Consider the following 26227-nt stretch of genomic DNA (forward strand, 5'->3'; position numbering starts at 1 on the left):
AATAAGTTCTGCTATCAAATTTATTTAATACACAGATTCAAAACTTATTTATACATATATTTTGTTTTTTTTATTAATCATGTGGCGTTTTATACATTTTTAGTTTATAACACATACATATGTACATATGTATTTATGTAGCTTTAAGCATTACTCCCAATTGAATAGGTTCTATTTTGCAGAATGAACTATGCATCTAGATACATACATACGTACTTTAAACATGCATGCATCGTAAAAAAGCGGCAGACATTCCAAAGCAAGATTTTACTACCTAAAAATCTAGTTGATCTTAAGTTTCTTCTTGAATTAGCTTACTTACATTTATTTACCTTATACTTATATATGTAATACTTATTTGTAAGCATACACATTCATCTAAGCATGAACAGTACAAATTTGATGGCCGTTCTTCTTATTCGCATTTCATTATATAATATGTGTAAGTGTCTATGTATGAGTGTATGTATATGTACTGCAATTTGTATACGTACTCGCGTATATACATACGTATTTGTGTGTATATGTATGTAAGTGAGGACGTATTGGCTTAACTAATATTCACGCACACATGCAATCAAATGAATTTTCTTATAGAGCTTTTAAAGCAAATTATCCTTACTTTACTTCATCCGCTCAAGTTGACCCAACATTCAATTGACCAGCAAGTTATTTAAAATTGAAACCATTTTTTAAACATATATATATATATATATAATTGGCGCGTTGGGTGTTTGGCCGAGCTCCTCCTCCTATTTGTGGTGTGCGTCTTGATTTTGTTCCACAAATGGAGGGACCTACAGTTTCAAGCCGACTCCAAACGCCAGATATTTTTATGAGAAGCTTTTTCATGGCAGAAATACACTCGGAGGTTTGCCATTGCCTGCCGAGGGGCGACCGCTATTAGAAAAATGTTTTTCTTAATTTTGGTGTTTCACCGAGATTCGAACCAACGTTCTCTCTGTGAAATCCGAATGGTAGTCACGCACCAACCCATTCGGCTACGGCGGCATAGTAAAGCTAAAATAGCATTAGTTTTAACATAATTTTTTTTTTGTATTCAAAGAAATAAAAAAGCCTAATCAGAGGAGTAAAAATAAAAGAAATTTGCTCAAAGGAAATACGTGAATGTCTAATTACAAAAACTTCAAGATACGTTGGTATTGAAAATAACCGAAATCGGTCTATAACCACACCCACCATCCTTATAACGGTAATTTTCATATACAAAAAATTGTGATATCTCGTAATTCGAAATAACTCCAATTTGGTATAATCCACATAGATTATGAATCTACAGCCGCACCCACCACCCATACAACTGTAACTTAAAAAAAAAATTCGTTTCTCTATCATAAATAACTCAAAAACGCAAACTTACTAAAAATTTTATTAAAAAATAAAAAAAATGCATTCGTTCTTATCCGTGCCATAAATTCCGTGACAAATTTTACACTGCATACGGCGAAAAAAATTCGCCGAAAAAAGTTTCGTTATTTTTTCTTTGTTCGTATGCATTGTCTACTCACAAATTATCCTCAGTTCCATGGCAAATTTCACTTGTTAACAATGGAGTGGCGAGCGAAGGAATACCGCGTTGCAGTGATTACATTACAAAAGTGTGATGGAAATGCAAGTGAGCCCTATGAATCGCTGAAAAAACTTAATATTTCGAGAACGTTTGCACGATCAATCGTTTTTCCCGAACTTCTGAATTTTTTTATAATATTTACATTATTAAATAAAACTAACTTCATTAAAAAAAGCTGTTATAATCTCATATCTGTAACGGACTTAACTTGTAACAGAACTTATAGCAGGACTAAGTACGTAGATATTTATTGTAAAATGTGTAGCTACAAAGTATTGTGCGCCTTTTAATTTCTGCTCTCAGGGATATTAGCAGGTGCATGTGTATCGATAACGAATTAGTAAAGCTCGCTCAAACTGGATATATTTGCTGCTGCACGTGTCTTTTGGATCCGGTTTACGTCCATCTGTCCGAGGTAAGGTATGCCTGTCGTAAAAGGCGGCTAAAATCTAGGTTACCAGTCCCTGAGTAGTATGGAAGCTCAACTGGTAGTGTCTTCGGGTATGAGGTCTAACCGAAGACTTAATCTCGGTACCGCGGGGAACAGGGCCCACTATGGCCTGTTCTTGGGAACGAGCCTTCGGGGAGGTTTTCGTGATGGCTGTGGTTAATACCTAAACGCGGGTAGGCTTTAGGTCGATGTGGAGTTGCATTGCAACCGGGTGCCGGGACCCATAGAACGGCAGAGGTTTAGATAGGCCTTAAGCTGACCAAGCCAGTTAGTGTGTCCATACCACGCTGCCAAATGGAGCCTAAGTTATTTGGGTTCTGATCAATAATTAAATTGATCCGTGTGCTTATGAGCACCGTGGGTTTGAGCTGACGCCGGTACTCAGGTAAAAAACACTGGACGCTACAAGCTATAACTCCCATTGCCACCTGTGAGTTTGTTTGATTCCAAAATTAACAGCCAGCTAAAATTTAATTATACCAAAATGTGCACGTGCATATAAAGTACGGTGCGCACCGAATTTAGCATAAATTTTACTATAACCATAGAGAAAAATAAAACCACTGCACTGAAACCTAGAGTTTTATGCTGATGGTTTTTTAAGAGGAGCTTTTTATGGCAGAAATATACTCGTAGGGTTGCCAATGCCTGCCAAGACGCGGCAGCTATTTGAAACAATTTCTTCGTATAAAGGAACTAAATATTGTGAGGAATATAAATCGACTTAGCACTTTTTGCTGTCAAGCACTAAAATTCTGGAGCTAAAGGCAAAATTTAAACTATTTATCAGCCAAACAGTTCATTTTAGACGTGTTTCTTAATAAAAGTTACAATTTTCTTTTGAAAGATCCGGATTTATTAATCGAAAAGCTAAAACTACTTAACCAAATGAGTTACTCTAAAAATAATACATACATACATGATTTCAAATATTCACATTTCACCTTTTGCATATGATTTCACTTCAAAGTATGATTACTAATACTTTTCTTACTGGTCATATTTCAATGGGCAGATATTGTATGCATTTGTAATGCAATGCCATAAACCTAAAATGAATTCCATTCGTTGAATGCCATGAGTCGGCCGCGATCCTCTTCTCTAAGGAATAGTAATCTTCGAGGGCCTAAAAAAATGCCCATTTAACTTCGGACTTTAAAACAGATTACCAAATTACAGACAAATGTATACTCTTTGATATGTAGATAATTTTGTATAAATACTAAAATTTAAACATGAAAAACCAAATATAATTGTTGACCGTGGTTGATATTTGTGGCGACTAGTAAAAAACAATACCAATTTGTCTGAAGATATTGGCGCATAATCGCAGATGAAACATATTAGCTAAAGTCACAGTTGAAATAAATAAGATTTGTAAATTACCAATATTTAGGAAATATAATATAAGAATAACCAATATTTAGCTGCACGCTTGTGAGCAGCCTATAAAGCAGCATAAAATGCATGCTTACTCTTTTATTTCCTATACATATATATATATAATGTATAATATATAATATATATGTATATATACATATATGGTATAGCATATTAAAGGACTGGTCATGAAAACCATCTCTATTTAAGGTTTGAATTGGATCCATATTTTCATGCAGTTCCAGTTTGAGAAATTTTCAAATATTTGAGATACACGATTAACTTGGCGCAGTAAAAAATGTGAATTGTGCAATTGAATTGCAACACAATTTTGCTTTTAATATGCTACGCTATGGATATAAGCCATAGAATGAATAAGGTGAAACAAGCAGAAAAGCACGCGAGTCAAATGTTTCACTTTCGTAAATCAAGAACTCGGAATTAAACATTTTGAAAAATAAAAAATTTAAAATATAAAAAGAAAATCACGTATAAGAACATCATCCAATAAACTTACTTTTATAATACTAATGGGTACACTGTCTCTATCTATCGATTTTCATTAGCCGCTCGGAAAATTTTAAAGCTATTATTGAAATTTCACTTTTTTTTACAAATGGCATCACTGCTTAGTTGTGAATTTAAAATACCCGTTATATTAAGTTGCGTTATTGGTTGCACAAATTAGGTTTTTTTTTTTAAACAATTATGTGTGGCCACTAAAATAAAGGGTTTTCCAATAACAGGTGTTATAAGTGAATAGATTGCGCTATCGAGAGATGATTAACGATTTTTTTGACAACGAAACCATGGATCTTTTACGGGAAAAGTTTCCGGACCGTGTTATCTCTCAAAGAGGTGATCACAATTGGCCACCGAGATTTTGTGATTTAACACCTTGTGACTTTTTTCTTTAGGGCCACGAGAAAGAGAAGGTCTACGCCAACAGCCCAGGGTCAATTCAAGACCTCAAAGATGGAATTCGTAAGGCCATCGATCACATAGGGCAGCCACTTTGCAATTCGGTTATGGAAAATTTCATGAAAAGGATTTCCTGTAAGCGTGGTCGTTTGCCTGACGTTATTTTCCACTATTAACGGCATACCTTCCTCTTTATAAAGAAATAAACATCCGATCAATTTATTTTTAAAAAATAGCATTTTTCTTGGAATATCAAAATAACACCTCTTACTGGAAAACCCTTTACTTACTTTGGGGAGTTTGACTAATTTAGTGAAAAATACTGAATGTACCTGTAACTAAGGTAGCGAATTGGATCATTTAACAACTAATAATAAATATGAATTTATTTCAAAGATGGGTTGTGCACACCATTGCACAGCTGAGGAGCGGTGGTTCGTTGCCAATCTGCGCAAACAAAAAAAACATCGTACAAATTTATCGCTAAGTCACTTGGATAATCCAATAATGTTGTTGTAAATGCCCTTAAGCTCAAAAACCCACAGAACGACGTAATTGCAAAAAAATCAGCTTGCACTACTGATAATTAAATTTTGACTTTTGCTAAGAGAGATCCCTTAAATCATCAAAGGTCATTGCACCTGAAACCAACAATGTAGTATCAGCGAGAACTGTATGACATCGATTGTACAACCTGAGCCTACCAGGCAAAATAGCTCGTTTCAACAGAGCAAATTTAAGGAAGAGTTTTGCTCAAGACCACAAGACATGGTGTGCACCAAAGGGTAAGAAAAAATGGTATAACATACTTTGGGGCGATGAAACCAAAACAAATTTATTTGGAAATGTCAGACGTCCTAAAGGAAAAGAATTTCCACCGCGGTGCACAAAAAGAAAAACGTCAAGCAAGGTGGCGGCAACATAATGATTTGGGGATGTTTCTCTTAGTATGGAGTAGGACCTATTTACCTCAAAACCAATAAAATAAACAAACTTATTTACAAGGACATACTCCAAGATGTAATGCTACCATTTGCAAAGGAGAATATACCACTTCGGTGGTTTTTTTGGAGGATAATGAATGAGTTTAACAAAATAATATTGAAGTTATGGATGGGCCAAGCCAGTCACCCATTGAAACCCTTTATATATTTATATATTATATAATTCATGCGTACACACTTTTTGGGTGTTGGCCGAGCTCCTCCTCCTATTTGTGGTGTGCGTCTTTATGTTGTTCCACAAATGGAGGCACCTACAGTTTCAAGCCGACTCCGAACGGCAGATATTTTTTATAAGGAGCTTTTTCATGGCAGAAATACACTCGAAGGTTTGCCATGTGTTGTTGTTTTTGTTGTTGTAGCAGTAACTTTGCCCTGTCAGTGTAGTGAAATCACCGGTCACCTTCGTCTAGCTCATCTAACGGTAGGCCCAAGAAACTAGCTGTTTCGTCAAATTGGGTCCAGAGGGAGAGGGGTGTTAGATGAGTGGGTTTGATGGGGCATGTGAAAAGGTGGTTAGTGTCGTCCGGGGTGCCTTCACATGCCGGACATATGTTTAGTATGTCGGGGCCGATTCTGCCATTCCCATGACAGCCGGTTCTACGTTACCGGAATGACTCGGGTTTTCCCCGACCAAGTGCTGCCGCCCCAGTAAACTAGCCCTGTCTAGTGTACCGTATCCCACCCCCAAATTTTTTTTTTTCTTTTATTTTGATCTTTCACAGAGATTCGAACCTACGTTCTCTTTGAATTCCGAATGATAGTCACACACCCATCCACTCGGCTACGGCGGCTGCCTTTTGGGGAGATTTACAGAAGCGAATTGGATAACAAACATTCAAAAATAAGCAGGATTAACGGAAAAATCAAAGAACACTGCCGCTATATTCTACTCCCACAGAAACCTGACGTAGGATTATGAATTCGATGCCAAATCAAATACAAAAAGTCATCGACAGTAATCGTGGACGCAGGGATTACTGATTAAACTTCAGATAATTTAAACAGCATTTCTATTAAAATCACTAAATTCTATTTCTATCGTATGTTAACTGTTTCTATCTCGTACCTATTTTAATAACACCCGAATATTTATTCTTTACACTATTGTCACTAGCTTAAGCTGTAAAAGATCCGTGAATTATTATTTATATTTATTATAATCCATGAAATAAAAATCACGTACAATTGAATATCGGTTATTATTAATTAAAAAAAACTTGCCTTTTCCGTATGAACGTGGAGGGTACGGGTACCTATTTTAATGGCCATATTAAGATTGAAATTCCCGCTGTTCTGATACGAGTATGAAAACCGCCAGTTCTACACTATACTACTTTTGCTGCGTAGGACTATGCAGCAGAGCAAATAGGAATGCCGCCAATGTCACAAGGAGACAAATGCTAATATTATTCATTTTTTATCTGTTTTTGTTAATTTTATAAATTCTCTCCTTTTATATTTGAAATCATGTCAAGCATTGAAATTTCTTTATTAAAATTTTCTTAAAATAACCTGTGTGTAATATGTGCATAAAGTTACAGAAATTTCACTAATGCCTTAAGGGGTTAGGAGTAGTCAGAATTTTCAAAAAACTGATTTTGCATTTTCTTAAAGTACAGTATCTTAAAAATATTGTGTGGAAATTTGAAGTGAATCCGACAAATACTTTTCGAGTTATTCAATAATTAACAAAGGGCGCTTGGGCGCTCCGGAGCTCGATAGCAACACTTTAAATGTGTTTTACTCAAGACTATGTTTTTTGAACTGGTGATCACAATAACTTAAAAACCGCTTGGTGGATTTCAATAAAATATATACTGCTTTTGAAAAACATAAAAAACTCGTGCCTGATCGAAGGACTATTTTTCAAAAATTTCGATTTTTTTAAACAATTAATTGTAGATTTTTTTCTCAAAAATCTGAAAAATATTTCCTGAGGGCGCCATATTTTTAATTTAAAAAAAAAGCTTCGATGAGGCACAGATTATCTATTAAGGGGGGAGCCTGGTTTATGAGGTCTAAAAATTGCATCTCTTTGCGTTTTTTTTTTTTTAAGGAAAAAATTAATTTAGCACTGCAAAGTTTTTTCTATCTTTTAATGAACATTTAAAAAGTATAAAAAATTTTTGTACTGGTTAAAATAAGTTGAAAAAAAATGTTTAACATAGAAATTGGTAGAGCGCTGCAACGCTGGAGTTTCCAACTGGGGTACAAGATACAGGGTATATTCAATAACGCATTATAATGCGCAACGTACTTTTGCAGTGTTGGCAATGCGTTCAGAAATGCAAATATGGCAGTACTGCAAATGCATCGCGTTCCAAAACGCCATTTTTGTATCAAACGTCGCGCATTATTTGCAGGAAAAATTTTAATACTGCCAATCTATCAATTGCAACACTTGTCACATTGGCAGTGCTGCCAGCGCTGCAATTACTGCGCATTTATAATGCGTTTCTGAATATACCCACAGCTCGTAATTATTATCTAAAGCAAAAAATTCAAATGGATTTCTAATTATCATGATTTTTTATTCTACATGAACTAAGAAAACTGAGAGAAATTCCAAAATTTCAACTTTTTGGAGGTTTTAAAGAACAAAATGCCTTTCTATAAAAAAAAATTCACTTCAACTTGGGATAAAAATCTTGAAACATTTTTTTTATCTATTTTGTTAGTTCAAATAGAAGAGAATTTAATACTGAAGGGAACAAGCTATGATTCATTTCAAAAGGTTCATTAGTTTTTTTTCATTCATGTACGCCAATTCAAAGAAATCATAAAAATGAAAAGTCGAGAAAAGAAGATAAAGTTTGTACTATAGCTGTGCGGTCACAGCGTAACTACCTAACGCTCGCCTACCTTTGACTTTGTATCTACGAAAATATTGAGAATTAGGCTCTGTAACTTTGTGTGAATATTCTGAAATATATTAGGAATCGCTTAAAACGAAAAAAAAAATTGATTTTTTGACCTTATAAACCCTTAATAAAACTAATTTCTCTCGTCCGATTGATTTTAGATGAATCTTCAAGGATTTGTGATGATCAAGGCAAGGGACTTCTAGAGAAACGGGCTCCACACAAACAGCGATAACTTTTACAATTATTAATTAAAAATAGCAGCCGGTTCTATGTTACCGGAACGACCCGGATTTATATCCGGCCAAGGACTGTCCCTTCAGCAGCATTCCTCGTATATGCACGGGGAATGTTTATGCTGCTACAACAACAACAACAACTAAAGTCAAGTCAAGCCGAAACAGGATAATAAAAACATATAATTAATACATGATTTTAATTTTGTAAAATAGTGCAATTGACTAGCAAACAAAAATGATTGAAAATCATCAAATTATCGGGCCTCTGACTACCCCTAAACCCTTAATAAGAAATCTAAAGTTCGGATTTGGAAATTTAAACCACTGATTTATCAACTGATCATATGAACTTAATGAAAGTGTAATTTCACTGGAGACTCTAATCATGCGCCATATGTACATAAATACATACTTATATATTTTCAGAATATTGTTAAACTGAAAGCACATCATTATTGCTGCTACAAATAATATTCAGTAAAACTTAAGAATGTTTGCAAATACTTAAGTGTGCCATCCTTCCACGAATTGCATTGTAACGATACAAAATGAAACCAACGAAATTATGCAAATGTTTTTGTTTATCTTTGTGTTTAAAAATATATGTTGTATTTTCTGTATTTCTTTTATAAATTTCGTCATTTTTAAAACACAAGAAAATAACATAATACAAAACTTGGACAATAATTATTTTATAGCAGATTAAAGTAATTTTTAAAAGTAAACTATAGATAAAATTAACTAAAAGAGATGTTTGGACCCAAAGCGAAATGTGATATTGAAATAATATTACTACTACGTACTCGTATAATATGCGTATTGTATACTCCAATTTGTAAAACAACAATTTCAATTATGTATGTATGCATGTAGAAGTTGCTAGATACAAAATATTATGTTGCTTATACAAAAATGTGTATGTATGTATGTATATATGTATTAACCCTAGACGTCTTTAAATGGTGTTGTGTATATGTAGGTATATATTTATAAATATATTACAAACATAAAAGTAAAAAATTAAAACAGAAGCAAGTTAAGCTGATCTATTGCTAAAAACTGCAAAAGTACAGTTCAACTCACTTGCAAACACTTATCAATTATAAAATAGTGAATTATTACATTAAATAATTTCATCGGAGTTTAATATATATACTAAGTATACATATACATACATTACTTGCAGTACTACATAAATTTGTATTAGTTTTTATTTTCCATCCTATTCTTGCTAGTTTTCTTGGTGCCGGCATTTACAGAATAATACAGTATTTGCCGAGCGAGAGCGAATACAAGAATTACGCTAATGTTCTTTTTTTTTGTGTTTTGAATTTTTGTTTTAAACTACACTTTGTACATTTCCATATTTTATACACCAAGCAGAATACACACACACACGAGCTACAAAAAGATTAAATTTCTAAAATGAATTACAGCATTGCTGCCAAAGATACTAGAAACCAATTACAACAAAACGGTTGCTCGTTTAAAATATTTACCACATCCATATCTAGAAGAAGCCAAAGAGAAGGAGCAGAATTTATTAATTGGAATAGGAGTAAAAGGAAGTATTGGACGATTTTTGTTAGTATAAAAGAAAACACCTTGATATGGGTAACGTTAAACAAACTCATCTGTGCCGTCAACGGCAAATGAAAATGCGCTCTCAGCGCCAGACGTCAAAGCAATAACCAGCAAACAGGACAGTTATCCCCAGTAATCTTGAGGAAAACGTGTAGGAGAGTTCGCTGTTCGAATTAAAAGTTATTATAGGAGTAGCTTCTAGTAGGTTTCTGCAGGGTAGTGTCACTTCATCTAATGCCTTCATTTTTCTTATTCCTTAACCTAAGTACATTATTCTTGAGGAAAGAATTAGTAAGAAAAGATTGTTGAGCAAGATTTTAGGTAAAATAGAATAATACAAAAATGTGTCAATGAAAGCTGAAATGTATGATCCCCAATGATTTAATCGTGCTTACAATTTTTCATTGATTCCAATTGATTTTTCACCTTTCACGTATGTGACTAATCAGGATTTCTCCTTATGAAATAAATAAATTGGATAACTCCACATTGCATTACTTTCACTGCTTTTTATTCTTCCAAACGGTAGGCTCATATAGCAGATATCTATTTTTTCTCACTTATCCTTTATTGAAATAGAAAGAAGAAAATTTCTGAAGCGCTAAAAGTCTGAAAAGTCACAGTTTTTACATTTACATTTACATTTTTAGAAAATTATCTGGACTAATCTTTTTACAGCCTTATGTAAAACACATATATCCTAAGCAATTTAGATTCTCCACTTGTTGTGTTTTAACCCTTAACGGCCGAAAGGCCCGGCTACGGGGACATGAAAAGAATTAAATTTTTATTTCATTTATTTATCATCGTTGTAGATTTCTTTAACAAATATTGCAACTTTGTACATCCCTGGTTTGTTGATCATAATCAAAATTATAAAACAAGTAAATATATTGAATTCATATCTAAATAAATCAGTTTAAATGTTTAGTTTAAGTTTTCATCCTTATAAATGTTTTAGAATTTCACCTAATTTTCCGTCGTCTTATGGGCGAGCATTACAAAAACAAGCTCTCGGCCGTTAAGGGTTAAGTCAATAGCAGTGTTCTACAGCATTAGCCAATAGCTGGTTGGTTATGTATTTTCTCCTTCAGAGTGGGTTTTTTCGTATTCTCCACATAAGCGCATAAACAAAAGATCCTACGAGCCGCTCGTGTCTAAATTATAGTAGAGGAAAACGATCAACATGCTCCTATGCGAGAGGAGTTGCGGATACCATAGTTGTTTTTCAAGCAATTGGAGAATAGAGTATCTCTGCCTCTTTGCATTGATAATTTCAAGGCAACCAAATATTGCTGCGAATATCATCGTGTTTTTATATGTACTCGTATTGTTGAATTTGCGTTTGAAAAAACCCCATTACAAAAAACATTAGATACGTTTAAAAACTTTGAAGCCCTTTTACTCGAATTTTTGTAATTTTTGAGTTATGACACTCTCCCAGCAAACGCACGATACACTTCACCAAATTCTGTTTGTTTTTGTCATGACATGGATAAGGAGTAAATTAAATTTTAAGATCTTCTTTTGCTAGAATAAATATTACGCACTCGCTTTTGCATACATACGGTACAAGGTGACTGCACTGTTCGTTCTCGGAATAACTTAAGACATTAACGAAGGTAAACATTATTTACGTTTGCGTGCAATTCGTGTGACTTTGTGCCAGTTACCATACATACTTATATAATATTACAATATACGTACATAATATTATATATGCGCATATGTATATTTACTAAACAAATTGCATGTTAACTAATTTATTAAAACCTTTTATATTTAAATTACTTTGCTCTTTACTTATTTATTTATTTTTGCTTAGCTTTTCTTTTGTGAAAAATTAATAGTTGTTTACTTTAGTTGCTACTTCTGTTCACTCCCTTCATTCAGTTTTTACATAGCTTCGTTATGTGCATTCTCTCACATACATTGTTTGTTTTACTACACCACTCGCGTTCAAACTACATACATATTTACAGCACAAATGCAAATCTACATATGTACATATCTGAAACTGTTCGTCTGCGCAAATGATTCCGCAAAAGCCATCGATGAAATGATTTTTCTCATTAAACTTTGCCTTAAAACTGATATAAATTATGCAGCATACGCATACTCATATGCATAGAAATATATATACATATATGTACTTTACATATATATATTTGTCTATTATAGTTATATGTCGTCACACATTAAATGTTCTTATATAATTAATTATTAATTGTATTTACCAATAAAATAAATTGTGTATTATATTAGTTCAGCATGTACAGCTATTCGCTCCCCGCACACATAAAATTATGTATAAAATTACAGTTATGCTACAACTACACTTAAAATAAATATAATCATGCTTTATGTATCCTTTATAGTTAGAATTTAATTCGACTTTCATCATTCATTTCGTATTTCTATTTTATTCTATTGTATATTAGTAAACTTAAAGTTATGCAATTGCTACGCCTCGGTTCCAGACGCATCAATGGTGGCTCCGCGGCCAGCCGCCTCTGAATTGTAGTAAAATGCTGTGTGATTTTTCCCATAATTCTGTATTATTAGATTTGTTCTGTACTTTATATAATTTATTTGTATATCTAAAAATGTTTAATATTTTTTGCTTCGTTTAAGTATACCTGCTTTTTAGCTTAAAAATACATTTATTTACAAAAATGGTAAAGACATATAATATAAATACCAATAATGCTTATTCATTATTAAAATCTAGTGTGTCACTCCGTTTTTGTTTTGTTTTTTATTTTTATTTTATCAATTTTTAATCTACACTATTGTGTGAAATATAAGGCAATTTATGTTTTTGCGTTAGAATAGTAAAATAACACGAATAGAAGCGGATTTGTTCGATGGAAAAGCAATTTTTAAAATTGTATGCAAATTTCTTCACACATTCGGACCATAACGGGACATATTAAAACTCTTTAAAATAATTTGAAAAATGCTATATTTTTAATAAGCCACAAACTCATGTCAAGGCTCAACCAGTAGTCATTGAAGTAGTAAAAAGATTTACTGTGGTCAAATAGTAGCATAAGCTGTTTCAAACTTATTGCGGTTTACATATTTTTGACAACCGTAATCCGTATGTATTGATTGGCAAATAAATTGTGCATACATATATAAATAGCATATGCATCGAGCACAAACTCTAAGGTGAGGTAATGGTACTTGCTTATTATGCTTTTGGTATCGCTGGTTATACTGCTAAATGCCAAATGGTAGGAGAGTTTTTTTTTCACTCCTTATTTCAATATGAAATGTTTTATGCAGACAAACAAATTATCTACATATTGGCGAAATATTCTCCCATATATTGGTCCCATTGGTTTTCAAAACATTAGAGCCATGTTAAGGTTTTTGGAAGTTTTGCAAACGGAAGCACGCTAATGCTTGCGTTGTTGTAAACACTCAACGCTTAGAGACCAAAAATTTATTGGGCGTTTAAATTGTTGTATATTTTTTGCACACATATGTAGCACGCACTGACAAATGTGTTTGGAATTCAAAACTTTTTATCTTCCACGTGTATTCATTGAGCTATGTGGTTTTTTATTAAAGTAATTGTTTCTTGTGCTTCTTAACTTCGCTTAAACGTTCAAACTTTATAATAAATATAAAACACACAATAGTAGATTGCATAAACACAATTGCAACCATCTTTGAACTCTTTGAAAGGTCATCGATAATTTAAACTAAAAAATACCTAAAATTGCAACAATCAAATTATCAAATTTGCACTATCGACTTTCAACACAAATATTATATAAAAAATACTGCACATTACTCGCTTTTGCCGCCTCACCTTTGCTCGATTTGCTCAACCTTAATGCTTAATGATAATTACACAATTGACGACCTTTATATATAGTACATACAATCTGTTCTGATTTATCTTTATCTATTCACACCTAGTTTTTACATAATCGCTGATGTAAGATAGTAAAGGTCCATAAGCATTTGCACATTAATCGGCAGGCATGAGAGACGGTCATGTGTGTTCGAGTCCAATGCCAGCCAAGACAAGGCATTGTAACCCTCCAATACAAAACGCAGCACATCGGCAGTGAGTGATGAATCCAGTGGGTGATCTGTAGCTGACGAATGGGCATTTGTCGAGTTAAGTATATCATCGGTGGTCTGTATGTTCGGCACATGGAGATGCAGTGCCGTTTTCAGAAATACGGGACAAACATCCTCCAGATGCGGGCAGGCTGCCCAAAACCACGAAGGCATGCGACCGGTTGGCGCTGTGGAAACCATGTAACCAACTGCAAGCGGTTGTTGATTTATTGAGCCGACCTGCATAATTTTCATAATTCATAATTAGCACATTCAACAAATCAGTAGAGAGTTAACTAGTCTTTAAAATGTACCTCTTCTACATCCTGTTGCTGTGCAGAATTGAAATTGTTGCCACCAGCACTTTGCCAGCTACGATTATCTTCCATACGATCAGGACTGCAGTGGTTCAACATGCGACCAGGTTGTGCTACAAATACATCGTTGAAATTATATGAATTTCTTCAATTAAGCAATAACGCAAATACTCACGGTCCCAATCAAGTAGATCGCCCATGAGATCGGCATCAGTAAATCCTTCGTTTTCGTCCTCTTCGTCAAAGTTTAAAAAATCATTTTCCAAATCAACTTGCGGCTCGTTTTGGAATTGACGCGTAAATGACTACGGATTGAAAACAAAAAGAATAAATAATAATAAGAATAATTCAACTCTACTAGCTGACTGTCATATGATTATACCGAATTACCAACTGTACTTACCAAACAAACGGCACTTGTTGGAAATACTAGTATATGTGTGCATGTGACATCCTGTGGTGTAGAAAGTGGATTTTGCATTGATATTTGGGAAAACCGCTCATCGGGCGTAAATTGATCGGGCATCACACGCAACTTCGAATCGGGCTCTAGTGTCACCAAGCAGGCGCTGAGTATGCCGGGAGGATACATTAGTGAGCACTGCTTGCAGATGTCTTTAAGTTGTTTTGAAGCCTTCTGCAGATTTTGTTTACTCAACAAAGAGCTCCACGACTTCAGCTCGCTGTGCCCTATGCGCCCAATGCGGCCTACTACCAAGCGCCAAGGATGCGCCGTCTGCGAGATCAATCCCATAATAAAATCCATCAGCTTTTTGAGTCCGACTCGTCGTGCTGGTGCCTTGCGTCTGCGTGTTCGGTTTGGCACATTGATATTGATTATAATCTTTTCGAACATCTCACCACGATCATCGGTAACAGTTGCCAACAACCAACTCTGATCTTCGCTCAGGCAATAGTTGCAATACATCACAGAATATTTTTGTTCGTTCAGAGCACGCATGCTAGACGACTGGCGAGAGAAATCTGTTTTGTCATTTTTCTCGTGCATTGGCGCCAACACATAAGGCGGTGTGTACATTTTGTACGGCTGCCGGTTCTTCTCGTCTTTGCTCTTTAGGAATGCTTCCATATTGGCGGCTGTGCCGAACCCAGTTAGACTCTTCACGGCCTGTGTGTGCACTAAGTGTCGACGGCATTGCGAGAAAATGTTCAAGGCTAGGCATCTGATCTCGTCCGAGAAACGTTTACGCGATCGTGATCGCCCCAATTCAAGTATTGAGTCCAAAGATATGATTTGAATGTTAATATTAGCACGCACTGATTCCGGTATAGATTTCAGTAGTTCTGCATAGCAACGCAGCAGTGCAATGCAAGCTAAGCGCTCTAATTCAGGTGAATCCGATCCGAATGTGAAAGGTTCCACTATGTAAAGCACTATTGCTGGTGGATTTATATCTTCCATTGTGTCACCCATACCCAAGGGATCGCTAAGCACAATTGGTGGCTTTATATCTGCTTTTATATCTGGCTTCATATCGGCAGATTCTGCAGAAGATTGTTGCTGCTGTTGTTGTTGATGATGCTGGTGTTGTTGTTGCTGTTGTTGTTGTTGCTGTTGTTGGTGTTGTTGCTGTTCCATACCCTCCATTTTAGGCGAGTTATGTGCTTTTTCTGGATCAACGCCACCCACCCCACCATGCATTGTACTCATGGCACCCGTGGGACTAGTTGTGCCGCGTTCGCGTACGCCTCCTGGTTGGCAACTGCTGTGTTCTGGTGGATTTAGCAGTGTCTTGTCGCCGGGGATACGGTTGAGGTACGGCACTATTTGATTATGAAATGCGCTCGCATACAATCGTATTTTCTCAGCTAATTGCGAATCGTCTAACGTGCGCAGCCAATCGTCCAACGGGGTGCTACTTGGGCTGTTATCTGTCGGAGTGCGCGGACCCACAGTCAACAATCCATCCCAGCCACGAATAGGAGTATGACGTCCCAACTTACACATCTCATACGTCGAACCCAATTCTCGAAAATATACTCTGGTATTGTCCACCACAAAATCGGTTTCCGGACACACAACAAGATAGACAATGTCACGCGCATACGAATAAGGTTCCAGCAGAAATTTATCCCAGTACTGGATGGCTAACGGTGCTACCGAAACCCAGTCCTTGTCATGGCCAACTATCACCGATGGTATAGGTTGTGGTTCGCACTGACCAGATGCACGTCCCGCCAATCGATGGAACTGCCGCCAAGTGAGTGGTCCGCTTACAGTGTAAGTAGCATCCTTACTACCAGCTGCACTTCGAGATTTCGAATGGAATGCATTTTGCAACATTGGTTGTATGAAGTTCATAGTACGTACTATCTCTTTGTTGCTGCGAGAGAAGCCAACTGGAATGTACGGCCATTTGTGAACTGTTAGTCGACTGCCAAACAGGTTCTGATTGCGTCGGGTAGTCACAGGCGTCGCAGAATGGAAAGGAGACAGTTGATGCTGGCCAGCGAATTCACCTACATCCATTCGGTCGTTTTCGAAAGCCAATCTCGCTTGTTCTAGCGCCAAACAAATTACATCATTCGCATCGACGAATTCCAATACATTTGATATTGCAGCTACAGATTTTGGTTGTCGGCTATGTCTAGCTAAACGATGTCGGTGGCGTTGCATTGCTCGATTTATGGAACTGCTGGACGTTTGAATTATCGAGCACTGTTCCAATAGCAAATCGAAAATTATATGTGCGTTTTGTAGAGCTTGCGCATCTGGTTGTGTGTGATTTCCTTTTTCTGATTTTTCTGCTGCAGGTACCAATGCATTACCGCCCTTCGTAGGCAATGAAGTTGTGCCAAATGCCGATCCAGATGGCATCAGAGCTGTTGCTAAATTTGCTATAATGGAAGGCAGCGACTGTTTCTTATACCGGCCGGGATCTTCGGCTACCCCCGTAATCTCCATCTCATCCTCGTAAAAGAGACCAGCTCGAAATGCAAGTCGTCTATTAACTACAGCACTAAAACCACAGGTGCAATCTACAGGATCGTCGTCCACGTAGCCATTTATATGCTGATTGCTAGCGGGCGTATTCGATGAGGAAGATGAGCCTGACCCCGTGTGCCCTGATGTTCCTGGCAGCGACGCAGGTGAATCTAAAGCACTTCCGCCACCAAAGGTACTTATCATGCGCATATTTACCCCTCCCCCGCTGCCGCTGCCACTACCTCCAACTCCTCCCGGACCAGTACCACCATTGACATTCACAGACGGTGGCAACGGATTAAAGCTTCCACCCGGCAGAGGTACATAAACTCCAGAGTCTGCGCCGCGTATGTTGCCCACCTTCTGAGAGTCCGCGTTGCATACACACACAGTGCTGCTATCGAAATTGTGATCTCGGAATACATTTAACGCGGTATCATAAAGCAAAATGTTGACAATTAGGGAACTCACTTCGGGCAACTCCCGAGCTGCAGTTGCACTTGTGTTTACGCCAGATGATAAAAGATTGCCGGCAGCACTTAATGGTCTAGGAAGATGTGTTGAAGGCATTCCAACGCTTTGTGGCGTTGGCGGATGCTCTTGCGAATGATACTGTTTATTCAAATACGAAGAAGTTGAGGTGGCCGGACTAGCCACGGCCATTTCATATGGTGGCGGTGGATGGCGCTGTGGCTGCATCATTGGGAACGGTACCACCGATGCAGGCGCCGGGGATATCGGTGACATGCCAGCACGCTGCAACATTTGCTGCATACTTGCACTGCCAGGCGTATTTGTGAGGGCTGCTTGCGGACAATTAAGCTGGTTCAGCAATAAGTTATTGCCGCCACCACCGCTGCTCAACGGCGTGGGTACCGTGTTGGAGTGCATTGGCGATGGAATAGGTCCTAACGGTGTCCGCGGCTGTTGGAGAGGAGTGCGAGGTGCTGCTGATAGCAGTTCATGCAATTGTTGATGTTGCTGCTGTAGTTGCTGCTGCTGTAACTGCTGTTGTTGCTGAGCCGCTGCGGCCTGAGCTGCTACCACTGCACGCGATTTCTGCGTCGTCCACGACGGTTTATACGTACAATTTATTGACAGCGGTGGCAATGTTTGACTCGGCAAATTCGTAAGTGGTGCATATTTTGACGATCCCACAAACTTTGCACGTTTCGGCGGGCGGTAAACAAAGGACCAATCCTCGATTGTCTCTTCAATGGGACTGCCCAGTTCGACAGAATATTCTTGCTTGATTTTAATGATGCTACCCATACCCGTTTCTAAGCTAGTCGACATTGTAGTCGATGCAGTAATCACACTGAGATCCGTCATTTGGATATCCATTTGACACGGACTGGAATTGGGATGATGTTGCTCGTGCGAAGGTGGTGTAGGAAACATCTTTGTCAAATCCTCCGCTTGGATCATTCCGGGACCGCCCGTACCGCCACCACTGTTGTTACTATTGTTAACCAACGTATTGGAGGCATTGGATGTGTTACTGCAGTTTTGTAAAGCAGCAATCGTAACCGCTCCGGCAGCAACCGCAGCTGCAACTGCAGTGCTTCGTTTAAGATCATCAATAGTGGTTGTAGTAGTAGTACCGTTGGATGGGTTGTTCGAGTCGGGTGGGGTATGTATTTGCACACTGCCACATTCATCATTTGATGTTTCGAAAAGCTGCTCCAGATCGTTCATTGTTGGATTTAACCCTTCAGCGGTGTAAAGGTTGCCACTGGCGCTAATTTTTCCCTCCTTGCAAGGGGAAGCTGTACCCTGCAGTGCGTCTGACGTTTGTATATCCAGACTTTGAAAGTATCCACCCGCACTTCCATTCCCATCAATGCTTTTACTGCTGTCATTGGTATTTGTCATATTGCAACCATGTGCGGCTATGCCCACTAAGCCGCCACAAGCGCTTCCACCCACCGAGGCTGCATCCATAGCAGAACCACAAAGCGGATTCAAAGAAGCGTCTATAGATAGTAGCTGCGATCCGTACACAGAACCCGGTGATGGCATTAGCGGTTTGGAGTGAGTATGACCATCGTATAAATTTTTGGTACACATGCTGCGACACGGTTTGGCCGCCTCATTCAGCTTGAAACGTTTCATTGGATGATTCGCCCTAAAATAATGATTGAATATTAGATCAAATATAAAACTAAAATAATATTATATAATACAATAATATTATATACACTCATGGGCAATAAAATAGGTGTGCGACATTTTCACCAGTTTTGGCTATTTTGCTTTTGTTTATTTAATGTCTATTCACTTTTTTATAAAAATTTAACTTATTATGCAACAAAAGCCAACTAAAGAGTTGTTTTTCAAATTTTGTGCAAAAATGACCAAAATAATCCAAGTTTTCACCAAAATTTCAAACATTTTAATAACTATTTGGTTTAATAGGCAAGTGGCTACAAAATATCGTTGACTTTTGACAATTTTTTTTTTATTTTGATCTGCAAATCATTCGTTAAATCAATTGATTTCTTCCCCAACAAAATACATTCGAGAATTAGCAGCATTTCCACGAAAACATTGATCTGCTCTCGCTACTGCTCTGAACTTGAACAGCCGCAGATGCATTTTTATGCTTAGGAATATTTCTACTTCAGAGTTTTATTTGAATATTTTAATTTTTTTTTTTTAATTTTGAGTATGGCCTAATGGTAGAAGCTATTAAATATTTAGCAAGCAGCAACAGTATGTAAGTGCAAACAAGCAGGATATTTCCAGGAATACAACAAGTGATTAATATTTACTTCAAACATAGGCTCTATTTGAAAACTTGAAAGTACAAAGAGACAACAAAATTTTTATTGTTATTGTTCCGCTCTTTACCCATTTTTATACATATACAGTGTTACCAACTTCACACTGCTTGTATCTGTAAAACAACTCATGACATCAACGTCAAAATTGTTCTAATGGCAGTTCAATATATTGTTTATAAGCCATCAAAAGCATTTGCGTCTCAGTTTTGTTGAATTTTTTTTCTGTGATGGAATTCAAACGTAATAGTGTGATTGCGTTATATTTGGCTGGAAAATCACAACCAGCCATTGTTCGTGAGCTCAGTCACCTCAAAGTGAATGAAATGTTTGTGTATCGCACTATAAACCGTTACAATGATACTGGTAGCATTGCAAAAGGCTATGGAAGTGGACCAAAAAAAATCGCAACAACGCCAGAGATGGTTCGGAAAGTGAAGGCTCGACTTGAACGAAATCCACGTCGAAGTGGAAGAAAAATGGCCAAAGAACTGAAAATATTACAAGACAGCATTCGACGCATATTGAAAAATTAGCTCAAGGTCAAGGCTTACAAGTTCCAAAAAGCGCACGATCTTTCACCCCAGCAAAAAAAAGTTCGGTGCGAAAGAGCAAAGAAGTTGTAGCACTTGCACGAACGTGGCGAATTTCCTAACATTGTGTTTTCTGATGAAAAAAAATTCCCAATTGAGCAGTTCATAAACACTCACAACGATCGTGTTTACTGGCTCCTACGAGAATTTGAGCCTACGTATGGCCACTCGAAGCAATTTCCCCATCGCAAGTAATGGTTTGGGCCGCAGTGGACGCTCTCCAATCGTTTTTATCGAGCCTGGTGTTAAAGTGAATGCGACTTATTATCGGAAAAATGTTTCGGAAGCTGCTTTAGAGCCGTGGACACGCAAACATTTCGGTCGTAGACCATGGACGTTCCAACCAAGAATGGTTAATAAATCATGTTCCACACTTCATTTCGTCCACACAATGGCTTTCGAATTCCCCAGACGCAAATCCAATGGACTATTCCATTTGTTCCATTTTGGAGAACAAGTTGAGGACTAAAAAATATGCCAGTATAGATGCGCTGAAAAAAGCGATTATACGAGAATGAGCCAAAATACCTCAAGATCACTTCGTGCAGCATGCAACTCATTTTTTGACCGTTTGAAGGCTATAGTCAATGCAAAAAAGGTGGTCATATCGAGCTAAAGTGAATATATGTATGTTAAAATTGTATTCATTTTTGAACAATTTTGACAATTTTGAAATCAATAAAAACTAATTTCACACAAAAAAGTTATGGTGTTTTGAATAGGTAACACTTCATATCGTTCACCCTGTATTTGGGGCAGGTAGCAGCTACATTAATTACCTCATTATTTGTAAAAACCAACCATCTGTTTAGGTTTTTCTAGTGTGTCGCTAGCCTGTATTTTCAAGATTTTCAACCCTTTGCTGTTGTCGCATTATAATTCGCCCCCCTGCTAAAATTCTTGCTAATTTTTTCACTTGCTGCTTTTATTACGTGCCTCGAACATGCCCCCACTTGAAACTTGCACTTTGTAATGTTAATATTGAATGGGCCATAAAACTACATACCCAGAATTTTTAAATTTGTTAAATTTCATACAAAGTTTAGACCTTTGAGTTACATGGTTTTTGTTGTAGAATGCACTTTTACAAAAGCATACAAAATATTAAATACACAAAAAATAGTTAAAACTTGGTAATTCGTTGTGCTCCTATTATTTTGAACACAGGTGTATATGCACTATAATATACTTATTAATAATTGAATATGTGTTGCTAAGTTTGTCACTGATGCAGTACGTATTGCATAGCAAATAATTATTACATACTTTACAACTGGATTTTGTTTTTAGAGCCTAAAGATAGAAATTAACATGAGCTTAACTGCAATTTCCCCTTGTGAACTCTGTATTTAGGCAATGAGGTTTATGTTTAAAGACATTAATTCATAAAATACTCACCAGGCATTCTGAAACGTGAAATCGTAAAGCACGTCAAATTTTGAGCAGTCGTCATTTGCGAAACTGTCGATATCTTTTACTTTAAGATCAGGTGTCTTAAAAGATTTCCAATAATCATTGATAGCATCTGCAGCTGAAATCCCAGATGTCATTGTTACTACCGGTAGACCATTACGAGTGCTGCAAGTACTCGCCAAGGATGTCAGACCATATCCCGGCTCAGTTTTAATATGCTCAGAGCTGAGCGGAGTCAAAGCCGGCTGGTGTAACTCAAATTTCTTGATGGATATGCTGCCACATTGAGGACCAGGTGTCCCTGATGTGCTTATCATTTGTGCTTCTGACTGCGAGTGTGCGCCTTGTTGCTGTGATTGTTGTACCTGCTGCTGCTGTTGGCTGGTTATAGTGGGTGTACAGCGCCCTACACTCGGTGGTTGTGGTACGCTTCCAGGCCCGCTAGGTCCTAGCCCGCCCATGCCGCCGTTACCACCCTCTACAGATGGTGGCGGCTCAACGCTTGGCGTAGGCCGAACATACGGCGAGGTTGTGATGCTTTTATTATCATGCTGGTCGGTGGGCGTAGGCGCCGGTGTGTTCTTGTCCAACAAATGATCAATCGGTGTTGGTGGTTGTTGCAAATTCGGTACAGAAGGTGGTGCACGTGGACTCATAGTCATTAACTGTATAAGTGTAAAAATAAATTAATTGAGATTTGGGATGTTTAGAAAGTACAGAGAACTTCACGAGCAATGCAACTACGACAGCTAATAAAGAGCCAGTATAAACCTCAGGCACTCACTTGATCGGCCGGTGGTACCGACGTAGGCTGTGATAGGGTTGAATTCGGATGTGGCGACTGTGCAGGTGTGCCCGGTGAGCCTACTGATGGAACTGGCATCAAGTCGCCGACTGAGTTACGCGAGTAAGTTGAAGCGCCGCCATGTGGTGTATCGTGCGGCGTCATCGATGCAGGATTAAGAGTTCTGAAAAAAAAAACAGGAAAATAATAGAAGTAATAATCAAAATTCCTTAAAACAGCTTGTTTTGTAGTAGGGGATATGCTATATATGTACATATGTATATTGATATGCTGATATGCATTCTATCACCTTTCGTAATTGATATTTTAAATGTACGGTAACTTCAAATGTATCCGAAAATAAAACATGAAGCAGTTGCTTTTACGATTATTGTATATGTATGCATATGTGAGGATTGCAGTTAATCTAACGATTATAACCATTTAAGTTTGTGATGGAAACAAATCAAAATCATCAATACTTATTGTACGGAAACAAATACCCTACAGTTTACGTCCAGTATATAAGCTCTAATCAATACATACAAATGTGTTACAGCTAAATATTCATTATTTCTGAATGTGAGCCATATCCAAAATATATTACTCTAAAATAAAAGGCTATAGAAATTCAAGCAAAAAGTACATATTTATACATACAAATATGTATGCACATTCCTACGCCAAATCACGACAAATCACCAGTTAAACGCCATGCAATATAATATTTTCTAAAACCAACACCCAATTATCGAGGTTCTACCGAATTTTCCCAAAGCATAAAGGATAAATATGAATGGGCCTTTCATTAGTGAAAAAACCATTAGTGTCTAAAAATGTATAATACCTTATTTTAAGCCAATGCATAATTTATAGAAAAAAGGAGAATCGAGTTATTATTGTTTGAAAATGTTTCTTCGCCAAGAGGCTGGTTAGGTTAAATTTTTATAACGGTTCCAAAAAGAGACACACCAGCCCGTTTTTATACTAGGTTAGAGATGAAAAAAGAGAGTAAAACGTGGAAAACTTTTGAACGTGTAATAAGAGAAATAATATGTTTTTAGCCCTTGCAGGGCACCCAACTCAGTTCTGTGTAATGTGTAGAACTATTTGAAACTATTTAAACATATAACGAATCATCTTTTTAAGGAACAAAAAACCTTTATTTCAGAACCAAATATGTGTATACCCCATATTCACAACTCATATGGTCAAGCCAGACTTTCTTACGTTTTCATACATTTATCTACAAAATTTTTATTTTCCAAAAGCTTTTATATTCCAAACCCAAAACAAAAAAACTTGTATGATACAATAACTATTAATTAAAAGTAATACAATAATGAGTACACCGTGTCGCCAGACTTGGCGCCTAACAGAGCTTGCAGTCTTCTTGTCATAGAATGTAGGTTTTTGTAACATCGAGTGGTATACCTATTTTCCCATATACCTTGAAGAGCGACCTTAACCTCATTTTTACTATTTACGTGGCGCTCATGTAACTTGCCCTCCATGTACAGATTCTCAATAGGGTTAAGGTCTGGACTCCGAGGAGAGTGCAGTGGTACTTTTTTAACTTCTGCAATGGAATGTTTTGTCCTTTATTTTGCACAAAGCCATATTCACCACTAATACCTATCCAATTTTAGAGCTAAATTATTTTTAAAAATAAATTAATGTTGTTTTAAAATAAATAAAGACGGTCCAAAAACCGATTGGTTACGGTTCTTTACTGACGGCTCAAAGCTTGACGATAAAGTTGGCTTTAGCGTCTACTATAAGAAGCCAAAAGTAAGCGTTTCGGCTTGTCTTCCTAAACACTGTAGCGTATTTAAGGCTGCTATTAATGAGGTAGCTGTCTGATTAGGCAAACTTATTACTACCTTTAGCGAAGTAAATATTTATTATGATAGCCAAGCGGCGAATAAATCTCTAGATAGGGATGTCACTAATTCCATCATTGCTCGCAAATGCTGGATATCTCTTAACGAGATGGGGGGAAATACTTGCGAGAGAGGGCACTACCAAGAAGTTGCAAGGATGAGGAGAAGGAAGAGTTTGTCAGGCATCTTCTCTGTGAGTATCCCGCGCGGCATGCCACTAGGTTTAGATACTTCGGCTCATCGTTCTTAAATGCTACTGCTGACCGTAGTAATTTAGGTGTTCGCCAGATCAATGGGGTAGCATTTAAAACAAAATGGTTTAACGAGGGGTATCAAATCAAGCAAATTGCTACTATGGTATCAGATTGGATCGGTCTGATGTGAGTTGGTTTAGAGACCGACTGCCACTACCTACCTACCTAAAGGTAGTCCACAATTTGTCCATTATTCCGTCGATAAATACAAGATTACCTACGCCTTTTGTGTAATGTGCCCCACACCATAACGGTATCGATTTAATTAAGTTTTTTATAATATTTTGATCAGTTTTGTGAGAGTTCGTCATTAATCGCGCTATCAAACTGTCTGCCACTTTTGAAAACCGATTTTCGATTGGGTTGAGGTCAGGGCTACAGGCAGGCCATTCTAAAATTGGTATTTTTCTCGCTACTAAAAACTCTTTTGTTGTTTCGGAGGCACAAACGGCTGCGTCTTTATGCTGCAAAATCCACTCATCATCGAAATTTTCATCAAAACAGTAATACGTTTATTTTTTTTGGTCGGGACAACTAGCAAGTACAGCACTTAGACATTAATTAAATCCATTGTACTACAGTTGCATTTCCTTTTTAACTTTCTTTAAATCTACCCGATCTCCGAAGAAATCTGAGTAGATCTTGTGGTGCCAAGGAGCCAAAATGGTCCCTTCTTAACACATCAGTGCCAAAGACCTCAAACCTGATTCGAGCGAAGGCGGGGCAGACGCACAGGAAGTGGTCCGCCGTCTCATCCTCCTCTTCACAAACTGGGCAGACTACACTGTCTGAGATGCCTAACCTTTCCATGTGCTTCGCCCACAGAAAGTGGCCCGTCAATAAGTAGTTTGTCTGGAAGTTCTATATACTTGGCATTATTAATTTTTGTGTATATGAAACATATATTTATGTAGGTATTTTGCATTTTACATAATGACTACCCATACCTTGACAGAGCCCCCTCCGAAATTACGAGCCATTTTCTCCTCTTTTTCCCTGTTGGTCATGCCAATACATTTGGGAACCATCTGATCGGCCCAGAGTGAATTTTTCTCATCGGAAAAAATTACTCCTCCTCTGCTTCTGCTCTTGTCTTCTTATTAATATTTCATAATTAACTCTTTTACATATTTTTGAGGTTT

The 26227-nt window shown here is 37.2% G+C and overlaps 1 protein-coding gene across 13 annotated transcripts in view; it reads right to left on the minus strand.

Moving 5' to 3' along the window:
• Positions 1-9718: 9718 nt before the first annotated feature.
• LOC128859726 (mediator of RNA polymerase II transcription subunit 13) overlaps positions 9719-26227 on the minus strand; it is a 56053-nt gene continuing 39544 nt past the window's right edge. For all 13 annotated transcript variants that reach the window (XM_054096780.1, XM_054096778.1, XM_054096771.1 and 10 more), the window contains exons 8-13: positions 22949-23132; positions 22150-22829; positions 14832-19503; positions 14604-14733; positions 14426-14541; positions 9719-14351 (exon numbers count right to left, since the gene is read on the minus strand). In XM_054096780.1, coding sequence (XP_053952755.1) covers positions 13968-14351; positions 14426-14541; positions 14604-14733; positions 14832-19503; positions 22150-22829; positions 22949-23132 — 6166 coding nt within the window. In that variant the 3' untranslated portion in view covers positions 9719-13967. The remainder of the gene's footprint in view (positions 14352-14425; positions 14542-14603; positions 14734-14831; positions 19504-22149; positions 22830-22948; positions 23133-26227) is intronic.

The sequence above is a fragment of the Anastrepha ludens genome, chromosome 4, assembly GCF_028408465.1.
Source record: "Anastrepha ludens isolate Willacy chromosome 4, idAnaLude1.1, whole genome shotgun sequence".
Taxonomy (NCBI): domain Eukaryota; kingdom Metazoa; phylum Arthropoda; class Insecta; order Diptera; family Tephritidae; genus Anastrepha; species Anastrepha ludens.